The sequence below is a fragment of the Arachis ipaensis genome, chromosome B6 (assembly GCF_059453495.1).
Source record: "Arachis ipaensis isolate K30076 ecotype BB chromosome B6, ASM5945349v1, whole genome shotgun sequence".
Taxonomy (NCBI): domain Eukaryota; kingdom Viridiplantae; phylum Streptophyta; class Magnoliopsida; order Fabales; family Fabaceae; genus Arachis; species Arachis ipaensis.
In genome coordinates, this window is record NC_142441.1 from 152,117,984 (window position 1) to 152,135,373 (window position 17,390).

Below are 17,390 nucleotides of genomic sequence, written 5' to 3' on the forward strand. Positions count from 1 at the left end.
TTATATTAATTTTATAAATAATTACAAAAAAAATTATAATTATACTATTGTGTAAAATATTTTATATTATTAATACATCAAAATTAAACTCATAATATATTTGATTAGTTGATTTGTTTGGTTGATTATAATATATGTTACTTATTAAAAACATATCAAATATACAAGACGAAACAATGCAAAATAAAATGTATTTTATGATTGTATATATTGATTATATATTTATATTTAGAAGAATTGTCTTCTATTTTAATTTATTTTAAATAATGCTATATTCTAATGTATTAAGTACTTGTTTAGACTTTAGAAAGAGTAGAGTTCAGGAAAAGTACAAGGAAGGAGTGGGAGAAAAAACACTCAGTAGATGAAGACTTAACGGCTTGCATATTTTATGTACTGTTTAAAAATGTTATCTTTGACCAAATGATAATGTATACAAATTAAATGCTACATATTTTTATTTTCAAAATTGTAATGTATTACTATATATGTATATGGACATAAACTTATATATTAAAGTCATATATTTTAAAATGTGATAATATATATATATATATATATATGTTTATAAAACCTTAGGGGAATTCAATATGTTATAAAAAAAATAAAAATATATAAATTTAACTCTTTTAAAATGAGTTAGTTGATAAAAGAAAAGACTAATTATTTTTAAATAAAAGTGTGAAACTCAAACATAATAAAATTTATAAATTTAATAATAGTTAGTATTTTAATTTGTTACATTTTTTATTTTAGAGGATCTTTTCTCAATGAATATATAAAGTAAATATTTAAATTGGTCATCAAAAATTTTAGATTGTACACTTTAATTTTTAATAAATTTTTTTCTGTTATTTTTTTACAATTACTCTTATTCAATAGATTGATTTTTTTATTGGCTTTAATCGTATTTTTAACATATATGTTAGACAAATAAATTTTATTATAAAATATTTTGATCTCAAAAAATATACTTTAAGACAAATTAAATTTAAAATAATAAAAAGATCAATTTATCAAATAAGAATAATATTCAATGATTTTTATATAATAAAAATTGTATTAAAAATTAAAATAGTCAATTTAAATTTTTTTTACTATCAATATATATATGGAGGTTGGCAAGCATGTGTTAAACATCAGCGGAGTTTGAAAATATTTTTTGAGAGTAAAAAATTTTAACATAAAAATTATATAATAACAATTTTAAATTGAGGACATAAAATAAAATTATTAATTAAAAAGATAAAAATAAATTTTTAATATATTTATTGTGTATATATTTATTAAGATACAAAAATTAAAATTTTTTTTAGTAATAATTTTAATATGTATTTTTAGAGTACATAATAACAAAATTATATATATATATATATATATATATATATATATATATAAAACTTTTTTTTTTTTTTAGTTTAACGTTTTTGTTGTTTTTCTATTTGGAATTTAATGGGGGGAGTATGGGGTGTGAGGTTGGAAGGCGTGGAATGTGCAGTGTTCGAGGTGTTCAGAGTTAAACGTAAAATTGCTTTCATCTCATTTGCCAACTCACTCCAACTTGTTTTCTTCTCTTCTCTTATCATCTCTTTAGTGTTTCATTCTCTTCATTCTTTCCTCTTTCATTAAACAACCAAATCTTTACTACCACACTCGCCGTATGTTTCATAATTTTGTTTTCACTTAGTTTTCTTTTTAAGTATTTTTTTTAACTCTTAACAAGAATAAATAGTCATTTTAATACTCAAAAAATTATGTTTTTATTAAAATAAACTCTAATATTTATTTTTGACAAAATAAATTTTAAAAAATAAACACCGTGTGACAAAATAATTTTGACTTTAATTTTTTATTCTGGACGTTAATAAAAATATTTAGATGACACATTAAGTATTTATCTAAAAGGTTATTAGATGCAATATTACTTTTTTTTATATCAGAGATTATTAAATTTAAAACCCTTATTTCACCCTTTAACATTTTAGTTGACCTTTATTAATTCAGTAAAAATCATCATTCAGCACATGTTTAGAAAATAGTAATAGTAAAATACATATTCATTTTTAGATACAATTTTAATATTTAACACACCTAAAGCTAGCATTCTCTACTACTAACTTTTACTATCACACAGCAATAACAACACTATCACTACCTAAATAATGAGAACATCTTCATAAATATAACCAAAGTTATTCCAATTATAAGCACTAACAACAAAGTCTCTATCTTTTTTTATATGTTCTTCAATTACAGATGATTTCATAGTTACGTATCTTATAATTCTTTTAAATTGCATTTAATTTTGAGAACAGGATAACAGAATACGTTAAATATAAGACATAAAAAATAGAAATATAAAAATTAATATTTTTATATTTTGTTTGATGATAAATTAAAATAAATTATAAAAGTCTAATTTATTTTTATTTTATTTTATTAAAAAAATTAAAAAAAAATAATTATAAAAAATTAATAAAAATAATAAAAAATAAATTATATATTTTATTAGTATCTTTATGTTTATTCTTAATAAACATAAAATATATTAATTTAATATCTCTAGATATAATATTCATATCTTTGTCTTATCTATCAAACACGATCATGTGCCTCTAAACAACTCCAGACTAATTGCCCAAAACTTTCCATCTCTTCGCTCCTTCTAACATTCGGTTTAATTTTTTTAATCTCTTTTTTTACTTCATCAACCCAAACAAAATAGCTGTGCTCCATTCTCAATTTCTATCAAAATAGAAAAAAAAAAAAAAGAAAAAAATTTAACAAATAAGAAGAATCACAAATTTTATTTCAATGGATTTCATTTAAAATGACATATCCAAGAAGGACAACAAAAAAACTAACGCTTAGGGTTGGTCCGAATATTGAATTTTAGCATCACCACTTCCTAACAGCAGAAGCTGCAGGTTTCATCAAATAATTTTTCCCTTCTTTTGATGCAGTCTTCATAGTTGTTCTTTCAAATAGAAATGTCGTTCTCTATCAATAAATTTTTTTTTTCCCACCAATTACTTAATTTGGGGTTTAGAATTTTGTTCAGGTTAAAATGTAATCAACCCTATATATATATATATATATATATATATATATATATATATATATATATATATATCACTCTAACTCTTTAAGTAAATATTTAATGTGCTATTTAAACATTTTGGTAACGTGTATAATGAAGAGTTAATATTGAAACTATTTTGTTAAATGGTATATATTTTTTAAGATTCATTTTGTTAAAAATAAACATTGAAGTTTATTTTAATAAAAAACAAAATGTTTTAGCTATAAAAATAACTATTTATTCCTCTAAAAAATATCTAATCTTATCCAATGTATGTTATGAGAATAGATATTGCATGCAATAAATTAAATTAGTTCTTTTAATTTATCTAAAATATTAGCACACACATCATCACTTTGTGAGTGAGGGAAATGATTAATACACAACACAAAGTAATCAAATAAAGCTTGTTACGTTATATCAATTTCTTCATCATATGATGATTTCATCATCAAATAATTGTAATATATTGTTTTGGATAAATTAAAAAAAAAAATCAATTATAAAGCACTATCCAATGTATCATCTTTACATTACTATTATCCATGACAAAATAACAAGGTTTCATCACCATATAACTTTTGTTTCTACTCTTATCCTCTTGTGTCAACTTTTGTAGAATCTAAAGATCTTAACCCCACAATGAAGTAAAGAGAATTAAGACAATAAAAAGGATGAAATAAAGAGTTTGAGTTTATCTATAAAGGAACACTTTGCATACAATCATAATCATCAATTTGTGTCCCACTTTAAAGGCTAATGATCATATATATATACAAAACAAAGGGAAAAGTTTATAGTTAATGTTTTCTACATATTACATCGGTTCCCACTTTTCTTTATTAAATGTATTACATGTTTCAGATGTTTGCTATAGAAAGAATTTAAGTATTAATTAGTAGTTATTAATTTATATTTTTAAATATTTAATTTAATTTTATATATTTTAATTTTATTTATTTAATTAATAAATTAAATTTTATGTTAATAAATTTAGAATTTTTTATTTTAATTTAATAAAAAATTATAAATATTTCTAAAATGATTATATCTATCGTACAGAAAAATTAAATTGAGTGAGTTTTTTTATTTAATTTTTAAATTATGATATGAACAAATTAAATTAAGGATTTTATTTTTTATTATATCAAAAAATTAAATAAAAAAATAAAATATTTTTTTATATTCAATTTTAACCTATTTTTCTATTTTAATTTATTTAGTTTCAATCATTGTCTTTTTGTTTATTCTTTATTCCGTATTATTATATATTATAATTTTCTTGATAATATGTAATCGGAATCTCTTAATTAATAATCAATTTTCGCACATACTAATTTATCTGGGAAGGCCGATCTAACTCAAAGCCATTTTTAGGGTTTAAATTTATTTTTCTTTGTAGCAAAGTACTAAAGTTAGAAATAATTATTTAAAAAAAAATTGAAAAGGGAGATATATACAAGTTAAAAAAAAAACCTAAGTTTAAATAAAATATGAAGAAACCTAGCCACTAAATTGTTAGATTAATCATCATTAGTTTTTATGATTCTAAAAATTGATTAAATAATAACTTAATTAAGCTTTGTTTGGATGAATTTAAAAAAAAAGTAATGTGATGTTTAGATATTTAATATAATTTTTTTTTAATTTTTAATTATGTTTAAGTATAATAATATAAAATTATTTTTATTTATTAGATTAAAATATCTTTTTTTAAAGTAAAAAAATATTATTTAAAAAGATGAAAATTATAACTTTTAAAAACAAAATTCTAATATTTTTATTTTGCTTAAAATTATCAAACACACTTAATTTTCCTAAAAAAAATATTTGCTTACACCTTGATAGTATCCAAATTCCAAACACACATTTAATTTACTTTAAATACTATTGAATTCAGATGTCCATTGAATTTGTTAAACCATTCATCAAAAGTCCAAACCTTTAACCTTCTATGAAGCAAAAGCTAGGCACCACTATTAATTATTAAGATTTAAAATCTCAAGCTAGCATGTGAAGGCCACGTGATCCGTGGTACTATATAAGTATATATTGATGGAATCTCTTATGTACTCATATAATGATTGTATTTTTCAGATGAACATTTAGTAATGTGTCAAATTTCTAGTGCCATATTTGTCCATAGAAACCGACCTTAATAACCTACTGGGGTATTGTACTACGACAACCACCTTCTGAAACTCTGATCTTGGTTCATTATTGAATTTCTGATCTAAGTTCACAAGAATATTTGAAATTAAATGAAGCAAACCCCACCAGATCTTTAATTTGTAATTTGTAGCGCCGCCTAATTACTTGAAGTTGGTGAGTTTCTTAACTCAGTTTCATTAGAACCACCACATTCCAATGAATAATAGTATAAGAAATCATTTTTAATTAATCAATATTAATTTATTTTTTATTGTAAAATTATGTTTTTAACTTTTATTTTCTGAAAGATTAAAGATTTAGGTTTAAAATTTTGTATTTAAGTTTTAAGATTTAAAATTTCAAATTTACGGTAAAAGAATAATTTGAGAAAAGTAACACTTGATTCCAAGGACCAAAATAGAACTCTTTTGAGTTTTGATTAAATAAAGTGCCAAATGTTTCTAATTAAATCATGTATTAAAAATTATTCATAGTTTTTTTTTAAATTGTATACAATTTTTAAATGTAGAAAAAAACAATTTTAAATATTTCTAAATCAAGTATTATATATTCTGATCTTTATGAAACGAATATCCAAATGTACAAATGTCTTGAAAGGATTTACCTTCACACCAAACTGAAATGAATGGGACCAAAAAAAAACTGAGAAGAATGGGCTTTTAAACAAATGGAAGCACATTAATTTCTATCCACAACCCCGGAATAAAAACAAAATGACAATAGCAAAAAAAGAAAAAAACAAAATGAAGTTTCAAGATTATCTAGAAGACATACACAGTACACTCGATATTGGAATTCTCTAACTTACCCTTTTTTTTGGTCATTTTATTTCTCCTAATTTCGACAGAGTGTTCCTTTTTTTTGGTGCATGAAGGGCCAGCAGCCCAACTTGCTATACTTTCAATAATTATGATGAGCTTGTGATAGAGGTGAGCCCAAATACTAAACTTCATATTGGGTCCATAAGTGAGGACCGGCCCATTAACAGAAAACAAGGGTTGCCATTTGAAGCAGACACACATATATAGCACTTCGCGATAGAGAGAGAGAGTGAGAGAGAGAACTGTGAAGGGAGAAAATGGTGTCGCTGAAGCTGCAGAAGCGATTGGCGGCGAGCGTTCTCAAGTGTGGAAGAGGAAAAGTGTGGCTTGATCCCAATGAAGTCAACGAAATCTCCATGGCCAATTCTCGTATGCTCTCTCTCTCACTCTCTCTCTCTCTCTCTTCCAGTTTATTGTTATCAACATTTTCAGCTCCATTTAGCTAGATTAGGATCGAAGAAATGTCGATGCTATCAAAATGAAAAACAAAAGCCTGCGTTTTTTTATTTTATTTTTTCCGCACCTTTTTGAAATTGTAAAAAACTTACTTCGTTGTAGCTAAGCTCTGAGGAAACAGAAAATAAAATAAAGAAAACAAGAATTAGAAAATAATTAGTTTCCTGTGAGAGAAACAGTTAGTGAGCTCCTTTATCTAAAAAAAAAAGTTTGTTCAAGTTTCATTAAAATTTTCACTCTATTTTAACACCGCATGTTTTTTTTTTTTTTTTTTCAAAGTTTTGATTTGTGTATTCAGTTGGATCTGATATCTGAATGTGGTGTGTTTTTTTCTGTACCTAGTAGTAATACGCTATGGTGTTTGTCCATTTAGCATTACTTAGTGACATTTCCTCCCAAAAGAAAAAAACCCTAAACCCTTGAAGGTATTGTCCACGGAGGTTGCTAATCTAAGACTTTTAGTGAACATTATTACTGGTTAATGGTCATAGATAGCACTTTCTAGCTTCAAAATTCTACTTTTAAGAGTAAAATAAAGTACATCAATCAAATTTGAGACACTTATTTTGATATACTCTATTGGACAACAAAACATTGATCGTTACTTAGCTTGGTGGGTGCTTTGTTCATAGGCCAGAACATTCGAAAGTTGGTTAAGGATGGATTTATCATCAGGAAGCCAACCAAGATTCACTCACGCTCCCGGGCTCGCAGGATGAAGGAAGCCAAGCGGAAGGGTCGTCACTCCGGATACGGTAATTTTTGTTATACTTAAATGCAAAAGAGATATGCGATCTGTGCTTATTTTTGCTTTGTACACTGAGCCAACATTACAAATCCTCACCATTTGATGAGGTGTGACTTGTGAGATCTAATTCCATATTTCAACCTGAGTCCGAACCTTCATTCGGTGGTGGGGGTTATATGTTTGGTGGGTGTATGAGGCAAAGATGAGTACACAGCATTTCTCAATGTGAAAATAATTGATCTTATAATTCAATATTAGGATGGATTAAATTCTAGTAGTTTGTAGCTGATGCATATTCACAAAATATGGCCATGGTACTATTGGTTGTTCGCTACTTGAAGCATAATAACTGAGAAGTTAGTTTGTTTTGTGTTCGATTCTACTTGTTTGAAACTAATTGTAGGTTGAATTATTTATGGTAGAATTTATTTGGTTAAACTGTTTTATGTTTGATCATAGTTGTTAAAGTAACAGTCAGAAAATAAAAAAATGTTTTCAGTTTGCCCAAAATCTATTATAGAACAAGAATTTGATCTTGAGAGTTAGAAACCGAACAGTGTTGGAATTTACTAAATCAATTTTACTTCCTCCCAAAATCAATTCTAAGCCTCCCAGGGGATTTTCAAAGATGTTAGAAAATCATTGAACAATGATATATCACTCTTTAGATAAGCCACTAAGTGATATTGAACCTTAATTTTTCACTCCTATTGTAAGTCATGCTTTACAGAGCTGCTTATTGATTGAAAAGAAGTTTGTAATACTTCTGCTAGATAGGTTTGTAGATAAGTTATAGCCACGAAATACATGTGGAGCTTTCTTAGCTGGGCATAAAATGAATTTGCATTTTGGTCCTGGTCATCATTTGCTAATTACAATGCTTACTTAAATATTATCAGGTAAGCGTAAGGGTACAAGGGAGGCAAGGCTTCCCACCAAAGTACTTTGGATGAGGAGGATGCGTGTTCTAAGGCGATTGCTTCGTAAGTACAGGGAATCAAAGAAGATCGACAAGCACATGTACCATGATATGTACATGAAGGTGAAGGGTAATGTTTTCAAGAACAAGAGAGTTTTGATGGAGAGCATCCACAAATCCAAGGCTGAGAAGGCTAGAGAAAAGACTTTGTCTGATCAGTTCGAGGCCAAGCGCGCAAAGAACAAGGCTAGCAGGGAAAGGAAATCTGCTCGAAGGGAGGAACGCCTGGCCCAAGTGAGTTCTATTCACGGGTTTATAATCTCATAATCCTTGCACATGGGGATAATACTTAGAGATGTATAATTTGTACTCATTCTTCTTGTACATCAAGTCGACACGCTTCACTCCTCCATCTGGTAACAGTGAGACCTGTTAAGTTCTACACTCCATCCAATGGAGGAGAGATGGGTGTTACCCTAGTGTACACCCTAATGTACAAAACATTTCTCTAACACTTAACTGTTTTGTGTGTTCTCCTAAGTTATAACTAAAATTATCTCACTTGTGTTTGAAATGTTTAGGGTCCGAGAGAGAAGGTGACAGCAGCACCTAGTGCTCCACCTGCTACAGCATCCCAGCCTGCCCAGTGAGTATTACAGTTTATGTTTATGTCATAGTTCATAGTTGCAATTTGTGTATGGTGTTTTTCTTTTTTTAATTGTCAATTGTATATCTTTTATGCAGAGCACCAAAGAAATCCAAGAAGTAACAATTATCGTTTCCAGTAAACTAGAAGGAGGATGGTGAATATTTGATGGTTCTAAGCATAATCATTAAGTTTTCTGTACTAGTTTTGATGTGAGTTCATTTTTGGCAGTTTTGGTTTTGTAAGTTCTATAACATTTGTTTCGTATTTTGAATTATTAGTTTGTTTTTTAATTATTTATGTTTCTCCTGATTTTAAGATTCACCTGCATGCTACCAATCTCGCCATATCATAAAATTAACTTAAAAAATTTGCATAGTGTACGTGATCAACAAATTTCACCCTTAAATTAGGGGGAACATCAGTAAACATGCCAGAATAATCACTCACAAAATAAGGCTCCTTCTGGTATTGGTCATATTAACTATTCTCTAACCATTGTATATATTATTGAGTTAAAACTAAACAAAGATTATATTTAACTTATTTTATCAAAATAATAATATTAATACACGCGTCCTCACAAAGGAAATGATCAAATTGTTAGTCAACTGGTTTTAGTAAACAAAAGCGTACAACACAGAAATAAGAAATATAGAGAAATATCACACTTGCTATACTTGAACCTTTACTTGATAAGAAACAAGATCATAAAAAGCAAACTGGACTAGTCATCATCCAGAAAACTTCAACAGAGGGTTAGTTGCAATTTCTTCCTCAAAACCTGAAGAGCCGGAAGAATTATTTGAAGTAGTTTCTCCTAAGTCAATCTCAGAATCTCTCTCAATAATATCATTTGGATAATACGAGGGCTTTGGAGGCATTTCAATACTTGCAGCATCCCCTTCTAACATTTCCACTACTTTATTCATTGAAGGACGATCACTTGGCTTCAATTGTATACACCACAGTGCAGTTGTGAACATCTTTTTTGCTAGTTCGCTTGTTTCTTCATGCATCAAAATTTCCAACTCTATCTCATCATTTTTTTGAGCCAATTGATCGTATATCCAAAATGGAAAGTAAAATTGGCTTGAATGCTCCGCGTTTGGATTCGAGTTTCTTCTTTGACTTGCCATTTCCATCAAAAGCATTCCAAAGCTATAGACATCAGCCTTGTAAGAAACTGCTCCTATGTTTTTGTAGAACAATTCTGGGGCCATGTAACCAAGGGTTCCTCTTGCTGTTTTCAAAGATACAATACTGTTATCAAGAGGATTAAGCTTTGCAAGACCAAAGTCTGACACCTTAGGAATGAAATTATCGTCAAGAAGAATATTGTGAGGCTTGATATCAAAATGCAAAATTTGCATGTCACAACCTTCATGCAGATAAGCTATACCACGAGCAACTCCAAGAGATATTTCAAAAAATTCTTGGTAAGTCAATGATGCACTATCCACTTTGGAAAAGATAAATTTATCTAGAGAACCATTCAGCATAAATTCGTATACAAGAGCGCGTTTTGAACCCTCTACACAAAATCCAATCAATCTTACTACATTGGCATGATGTATTCTACCAATTGTAGCAACTTCATTGATGAAATCTTGACCATTACCCTTGGCTTTCCCCAACATTTTTATGGCTACAAAAGGTCCACTTCGTAGCTTTCCTTTATATACTGAACCGAATCCTCCTTCTCCCAGCTTTTCCTTAAAATCTCTTGTCATCTTCTTTATCTCTTTATATGAATACCTTATCGGAATGAGTTTGTTCCCTTGCAAAAATTCTTCAATGTTTTCATAAATTGATGCATGTCTGCTTTGGCATTTGTAGATCAATATTACGAAGAAAAATACGAGACCCAATACATATCTGACGATCATAAACCATCCTGTTAATACTCCTGCCTGCGTAGGAATACCATTCCAGGAAAAACTAATTTCTCCAACTATTCCAAGTCCTGTGTAAATATAGAAGTATCAATCAATTTAAATATATTTATTGCTAAAGGACACCTAAAAGTTGAACATGGTGTTCGAAGAATGTAACTTGATATTCAATAGCTGTAAAAAAAGTTTTGCATAATTAATTAATTGACATAAGAACAAACACCAATTTAACTCTTAACAAAAAATTAAAAGAATGGCAAATTAATCAGTCTTTATTGTGCTACCCTAAGAATATCTTCTTAGTCACATTAGGACTCAATATGGAAATCACACAATGCAACTGAAAATATTTGCTGAGGAATGAGAATCTACCTCTCAAAATTCCAGACGCGTAATCTGTAGAGAAGAATCAGTGAAAAATTAGCAACATGGCAAAGACAGTAAATTACCATTTAGTCGATGCACAATAGTAGAGTAATACTAGGAAGATAATAATCTAAAGTTATTTTATTTAACTTATTATTTATAATTTTATTTGTATAACATTTATAATTATACATTTATTACATTTAATACTATGCATTTACTCTAGCAGTAATTAATAAATTTAAACAAAAGCTAAAAAAAAAGTTATTGCTATTTATAGTTTCCAAACTATGATCTCCAAACATTTTTGCAATAGTAATACTCCCTTTTTTCAAAATAATCGTTTCATTCATTTTTTTAGATTCATTAAAAGATTAATGTATTCACATTATTTTTCTATTTATATATCTTAATTTTTAATAAATTTTAAAAGTAAAAGAAACATTTATTTTAAAAAGAATAAAATAATAACTAAGCAGTATTTTAAAACTTTGTATTATTTTATGTTTAAGGTCTAACTTGTATTGCTTAGTTGTTAGTATCTAAGCTATTGTCTTAAATGTATAGCTAAAGTTAGATGTAATTAAATTAAGTAATTCTATCAATGGTGGGTTAGTGTTATAGGTTTAGGGTGCGAGCTCCATAACAAATATGATATATTTTTAAAATAAAACAATCATAAGCGTAGAGAAAACGTTTCAAGGGATGCAAGTCATAGAAAAATGATACAAATTCGTATCAAGAGTAGAGAATTAAGTAAAAATTCAGAGAGAATAAGATAAAAAATTTTAGAATTAAAGTCAAAGAGAAAAAATATAATTTTTAATTACATCATGTATATTTATATTATCATATTATATTTTTATTTATAGTATAATTTTTTAATTGAATTGTAGACCCAATACTAATTTTAACATTATCTTTCTATTCAAAACAATCTTGTCCTCAAGTTGCGAAAAAAATTTAAAGCTTAATTAAAATTATAAAAGCTAAATACAATTCTAAGCAATCCCGAAATAATATTGTCTATACTATTGCATAAAAAAAATTTAATTTTATTGAAAAAAATTTAATCCAACTCAAAACCAGCAAAGTATAATTACTACATAAATCTAAAATTGGTTTAAGAAAATTGTAATTTTTTAAAATGGACTCAATGTATCATCCATCACCTCCTGAATTTGGGTCTGGACTTCAGAAGTTAAATATTGGTCTGACCCACAATAGAAACCAAACCCATTGTTAGGAGCCAACATCTCTTCCTCATTCTCATTGAAGAAGAGGACAGACATGTTGTTGTTTCTCTGCCTCGGAGATGCACCCACCGCTGCCACTGCGTCCAATCCGCATCTACTGATTGTGGCAAACTTGCATGGAGGAACTGGCACTGCCTTTTAGCTCCCTTTGCCACTGCCCACCGCCGTTGTTTTGTCCTCTATCGCGATCCCATGGGAAGATAGCCGCCATGAGCGATGGTGGATTAGCTACAATCGGAGAAACGCGATGGATGGTGGGTGCTAGACAACTGTGCACTCCACCAACCCTCTGAACCTTCCTAAACACAACAAAACAGTATTGCTTTAGCCATGTCGTACACCTACTTAATATTTTGTACAGAAGTACTGAAAAGCGCAATTAAATTTAAGCTTATCAGTATCTAAGGTTCTGCCGAAGGGCCACACGGAGGCTCTATTGACACTCATTCTCACCTTGACGGCTCTGCACATGGTACTTTAATCGGTTTGATTCGATCACCCGGTATTCCGCACTCCTCCGAATACTGTAGTTCTTCACACCTGGAGCACTGCCTCTCGGCTTCTAAACTTGTGGCCGACTCGAAACTCTACACCGCCGTGTAGGTTGTAATCCTCTTCACCCATGTCAGGAAACGAAGTCTTCTTATGCATGGAGTCCAGATCCAGACTGTGATAGTGAGATGGCACTGCTGATAGCGCCGGAATTGGGTGAGGTGGAGGCAGGACATGGCGAGCCACAGTCTGGACAGGTGTTTCTGGAACACACTCATCCTCATCCCCACCATCGGACGAGTCGCTGTCCGTACTGTCCGCCACGTAATCCTTGTCCGACTCCTCCTCGCCCTCCTATACCTCATCCACTAGAATGGCGACATGAATGGGCGGTGGTGCGGGGGGTCGGTCGTCCTGCACATAGGTCGAGTGTACGGAACTCCCACCACCACTGTGTCCCACCTCTGCGGAAAGCTCTGTTACCTGCTCCACCATGATCCTCCCATGAATGTCGAACATCAGTCGCACATGCTCATCCCCTAGAAGTCAGAATAGTCGAAACCGGAAGACTCCGTTACCCATGGATGCCAGCAACCTATACGCCACCCTTCCGATTTTTCTCGCTTGTGTACCACCGAACTTGCTCAATATCAAACTCCTCAAATCCGACGACAATGTCTCCACACGCTGAGTGCGAAACAATATCAAATCCTCACACTCAAATGTCACTCCGTTGTCGCCATTTCTCATACGACAATTGGGATAAACAAGCACAACTATGTATGGACTATTAGTAGCCATTAATGCCTTGTATTTATGAGAAATATGAGACACAAAAAGGATAGAAAAAATTTGTGAAGAATACCAAGGGTTATACATCCTTTTATAGCTGTAGGGATTGTCTTCTATATATCTTGTTTACATTATACACAAGATAAACATTTCATGTATCTCATTTACAGTGTAAACGAGATAAACACGTTGCAGCTGACGTGCCATATCTCGTTTACAGACATGAATTATTATCTCATTTACAATGTAAATGAGATATGACTAGAGAATGTAAAACGGTAAATATTTTTAAAATTATTTATTTTAGTAATTATTATTTTTATTTTATTTATTTAAATAAAAAATCCCTTAATATTGTTGAAAGATGAGAAATAAAAAATTGATCATTAAATTAGTTATATTATTGTATATTTATGTATGTTATTTCATATATTTTAATAAAATAATCGACCACTAAAATATTATATTTTATAATAGAATATCAAATTTTTTATATCAGAATAATTAAATATTTTTACAAAGGTATAATCACATTTTTTATAAATATTAAATATATATTATTTTATAGTAATTAATTAGTAACTGATTTTTTGTATTAATGAAACATAACTAATCGAAATGTATGCAAAAAATATTGATTCAACTACTACTACTACTAATAATAATAATAATAATAATAATAATAATAATAATAATAATAATAATAATAATAAAATCGAAATGTATGCAAAAAATATTGATTCAACGACTACTACTACTACTACTACTACTAATAATAATAATAATAATAATAATAATAATAATAATAATAATAATAATAATAATAATAATAATAATACAGGTGATTGCTGGGGGCCCCGCCGCCGGGGGGAGGGGGGGTGGTTGGCAATGGTATAAGATAGAAATAGAAAAGAAAATTCCATTAAAAACAATGAATTGAACATTATTGGTTGAATTAAATTATATTTATACATAGTCCCTTGTTGATCCATGAAAAATTCTTGTGTCGCACACTAAATTAATTCTCCTTTAATTCGGTTTGGGTAAATAGATTAATTAATTTTTTAAAAAAAAATAATTTAAATAATAAATAATTATATTAAAAATAGTTTATAAATAAATTATTTTATATTTAAATTTTTAATTTTAAAAATATTTATTTTATAGAAATATAATAAAAAATAATAATATTATGAGAGATTGTTTTTTAAATTTTTTATAAATTTTTAAATAATTTTATAAAAAATTATATTTTAATTTTAAAAATTATATCAAATATTAATACTACTATTTTTTATAGATAAAAAACTCAAAAAAATTATTTTTAAATTTTTTTAAACAGACCTTAATAACTAATTAATAAGGATAAAAATCCATACCTTCTGCAATTATTTGGAGCATCGACACCTTTCCTAAACGAAAGTAGAAACAAATTAGCTTTGGAGTATTGAAGACAGCAAAAATAATACTACAAATTATCCCGTGGCAGTGTTTACCACGGTATTGGAGAAAAGAGTATGTTTGACTTGTGTGTGCGTCATGTTGATATAGTGTGTATACGGTGTTAAAGAAAAATATCTTACACCAATATTTTTTTTATGTGGATTAATAATTAAATTAGTCATTAAAAAAATAAAATATTTTTTAAATTTGTTTTTGAAATTTTTTTAATTAAATTAGTCTTTTAAAAATTATGAATTAATTATATATGTCATTTAATTATTACATATAAAATTTTTGTTAATAATTGATGATTTGAAATATTAACTGATAATATATATAATACATAATATGTTTAATTAGACATTGATTAAATATGTTTACAAAAATCTATTAATTTAGTCACTATATCATATTAGAAATAGGATTTTTGTGATTAAAAAAATAATTAAATTAATAAATTTTTATAAATATATTTGTTTAATATCTAATTAGACATATCAGATATTATATATGTTATTAATTAATATTTTATAATATTAACTTTTGAATAAAATTGTTAATAGAGTGATTAAAGGACAAATATAATTAATTCATAATCTTTACAAGAGCAATTTAATTAAAAAAAATTTTAAAATTAAATTTAAAAATATTTTTTTTCAAAGAACTATTAATCTTTTTTATGTATATGTATTATCTTTAGATTCTGTTTGTGAAATAAAAATAAAGAAGTGACTGAGAATCAACCTTTTAGGATTCTATTAGTAATAAAAGAAGAAAAAGTATAGGAAACAGTAATTTTTGTGTTTTTTGGCCAGTACTTAACCATCAAAATAAAAGTGAATGATCTCCTACTATTAGATGTAATCTCACACCATTAATAAATACTATTGATAACCAATTAATGGTTACAAAACACCAAAATTGCTGGCCCCTAATATTCCTCTTAAAAGAATGGACTTATATCACCCTATAATACAATTAAAAAAAATTGACTCTTAGCATTTGTGATAAAAAAATAATATATTTTAATAAAAGCTCATACAAAATCAATAATTAAAATTTAAAAATTAATAAATAATAATTTAATTAAATATATTAAATTATTTAACGATTCTACAAAAGGTGATACCTAATATTTTCTGGAAGGAAATAGTATATGTTTTTGTGATAGAAAAGTTTTATATTTGTAGTTCTACTTTTACAATTAAACAAAATTCTAACTATCCAAAGCGAAGTATAAGCGTTGATGGAACTATAGATTGTTACCACATTCTTTTTGCAGAAGTGATGTGTAACAGCCTAAGCCGTGTATCTTTTCCTCCACACATGTAAGAGTGAGACTACTTTGAGCGGTTTGGTCGATTGAGCAAGCATAATGCATACTGCTATTACACTTATGTTCACAAGCACCCTTTAGCCATGAAAGCTCAAATCCATAATTGAGCGTCCTATGAATCTCGGCGTATGAACAGTTTTGGTCGGGGCTCATTAAGGCTGAAGCGGCAGCAAACAGCTTCACACGGCAACCATCTCTTAATTCAACTACCGCCAAGTCTCCAAAAACAGCATAAACATGATGGTCTTCTTTAATGCAAGGGGCAGTGTCCACATATCGTGGATCGTCCCTCACCGGATTGCTGCACTCCAAGAAAACCACGTTATAGAATAATGTTACATATTCCGTTCCTGATGTGGAGCCATTACGAAAATAAGCCTCTCGTTCTTGAATGCCGTCATATGATAATTGTTGAAGATTTGTCCCGAAATAGGAATAGCGAGGAAGCGTGGAACAATCCTCCCCTGAGATGCCGGGATCTACGAGTCGGATTGTGAAGTTGTTGTAGTTTATTGATTCAACATGGTAGTTTCTCCCCGGTAACAAAGATAGCACGGTGATGTTATTCTCGCAAGCCAGCTCGTAGCTCGGATCGCCACAGTTTTGTGGATCATCCTTCAGCCGGAAAGGATGGCTTACGTTAGTAACTTTGCCGCACGAAGATTGGCCACATGTTCTGTTATCATCCACGGCGGCGGAGGAAACTGTGGTAATTAGGAGGAAGTAGTTTAAGAGTGAGCAGGAGAACGCTTTCCCTCTTTTCATGATGATGATTGTTGATAAAAACTCTTGATTATGTTATAAGCTAAATCAAAACATCCCATCTATACTTTGTTGAGGGGGCAAAATCGTCTTTCCATTTGTCAATGCTATTGACTTGCATTGGTAGACTTTTGTCTTCACTCAGCAATGCAAGTCCGCGTGCTAAAAAGAGTGATGCATAATAAGCTGCTTATAAGTTAATAG

General features: G+C 28.8%; 2 protein-coding genes across 6 annotated transcripts; one reads left to right on the plus strand and one right to left on the minus strand.

The window, feature by feature from the left end:
- Positions 1–6,288: 6,288 nt before the first annotated feature.
- Positions 6,289–9,153, plus strand: LOC107605706 (large ribosomal subunit protein eL19y). Its single transcript, XM_016307670.3, has 5 exons — positions 6,289–6,444; positions 7,164–7,286; positions 8,179–8,492; positions 8,780–8,844; positions 8,943–9,153. The coding sequence occupies exons 1-5, from the start codon at positions 6,333–6,335 to the stop codon at positions 8,965–8,967; spliced, it is 639 nt and encodes a 212-aa protein (XP_016163156.1). The 5' UTR covers positions 6,289–6,332; the 3' UTR covers positions 8,968–9,153.
- A 206-nt stretch (positions 9,154–9,359) lies between these two features.
- LOC107605705 (rust resistance kinase Lr10-like) lies at positions 9,360–17,209 on the minus strand. Of its 5 annotated transcripts, none has more exons than XM_088489652.1 (4): positions 16,355–17,209; positions 15,025–15,057; positions 11,112–11,135; positions 9,360–10,810 (listed from the first exon to the last, which is right to left on the minus strand). In XM_088489652.1, exons 1-4 carry the CDS (start codon positions 17,187–17,189, stop codon positions 9,579–9,581), a joined length of 2,124 nt encoding a protein of 707 aa, XP_088345778.1. In that variant the 5' UTR covers positions 17,190–17,209; the 3' UTR covers positions 9,360–9,578. The 5 variants fall into 5 exon arrangements, with proteins under 5 accessions (XP_088345778.1, XP_088345780.1, XP_088345782.1 ...); XM_088489654.1 differs by having other exon boundaries at positions 15,025–15,052; positions 16,355–16,433; XM_088489656.1 differs by lacking the exons at positions 15,025–15,057; positions 16,355–17,209 and adding exons at positions 12,278–12,660; positions 12,815–14,050.
- Positions 17,210–17,390: the final 181 nt, after the last annotated feature.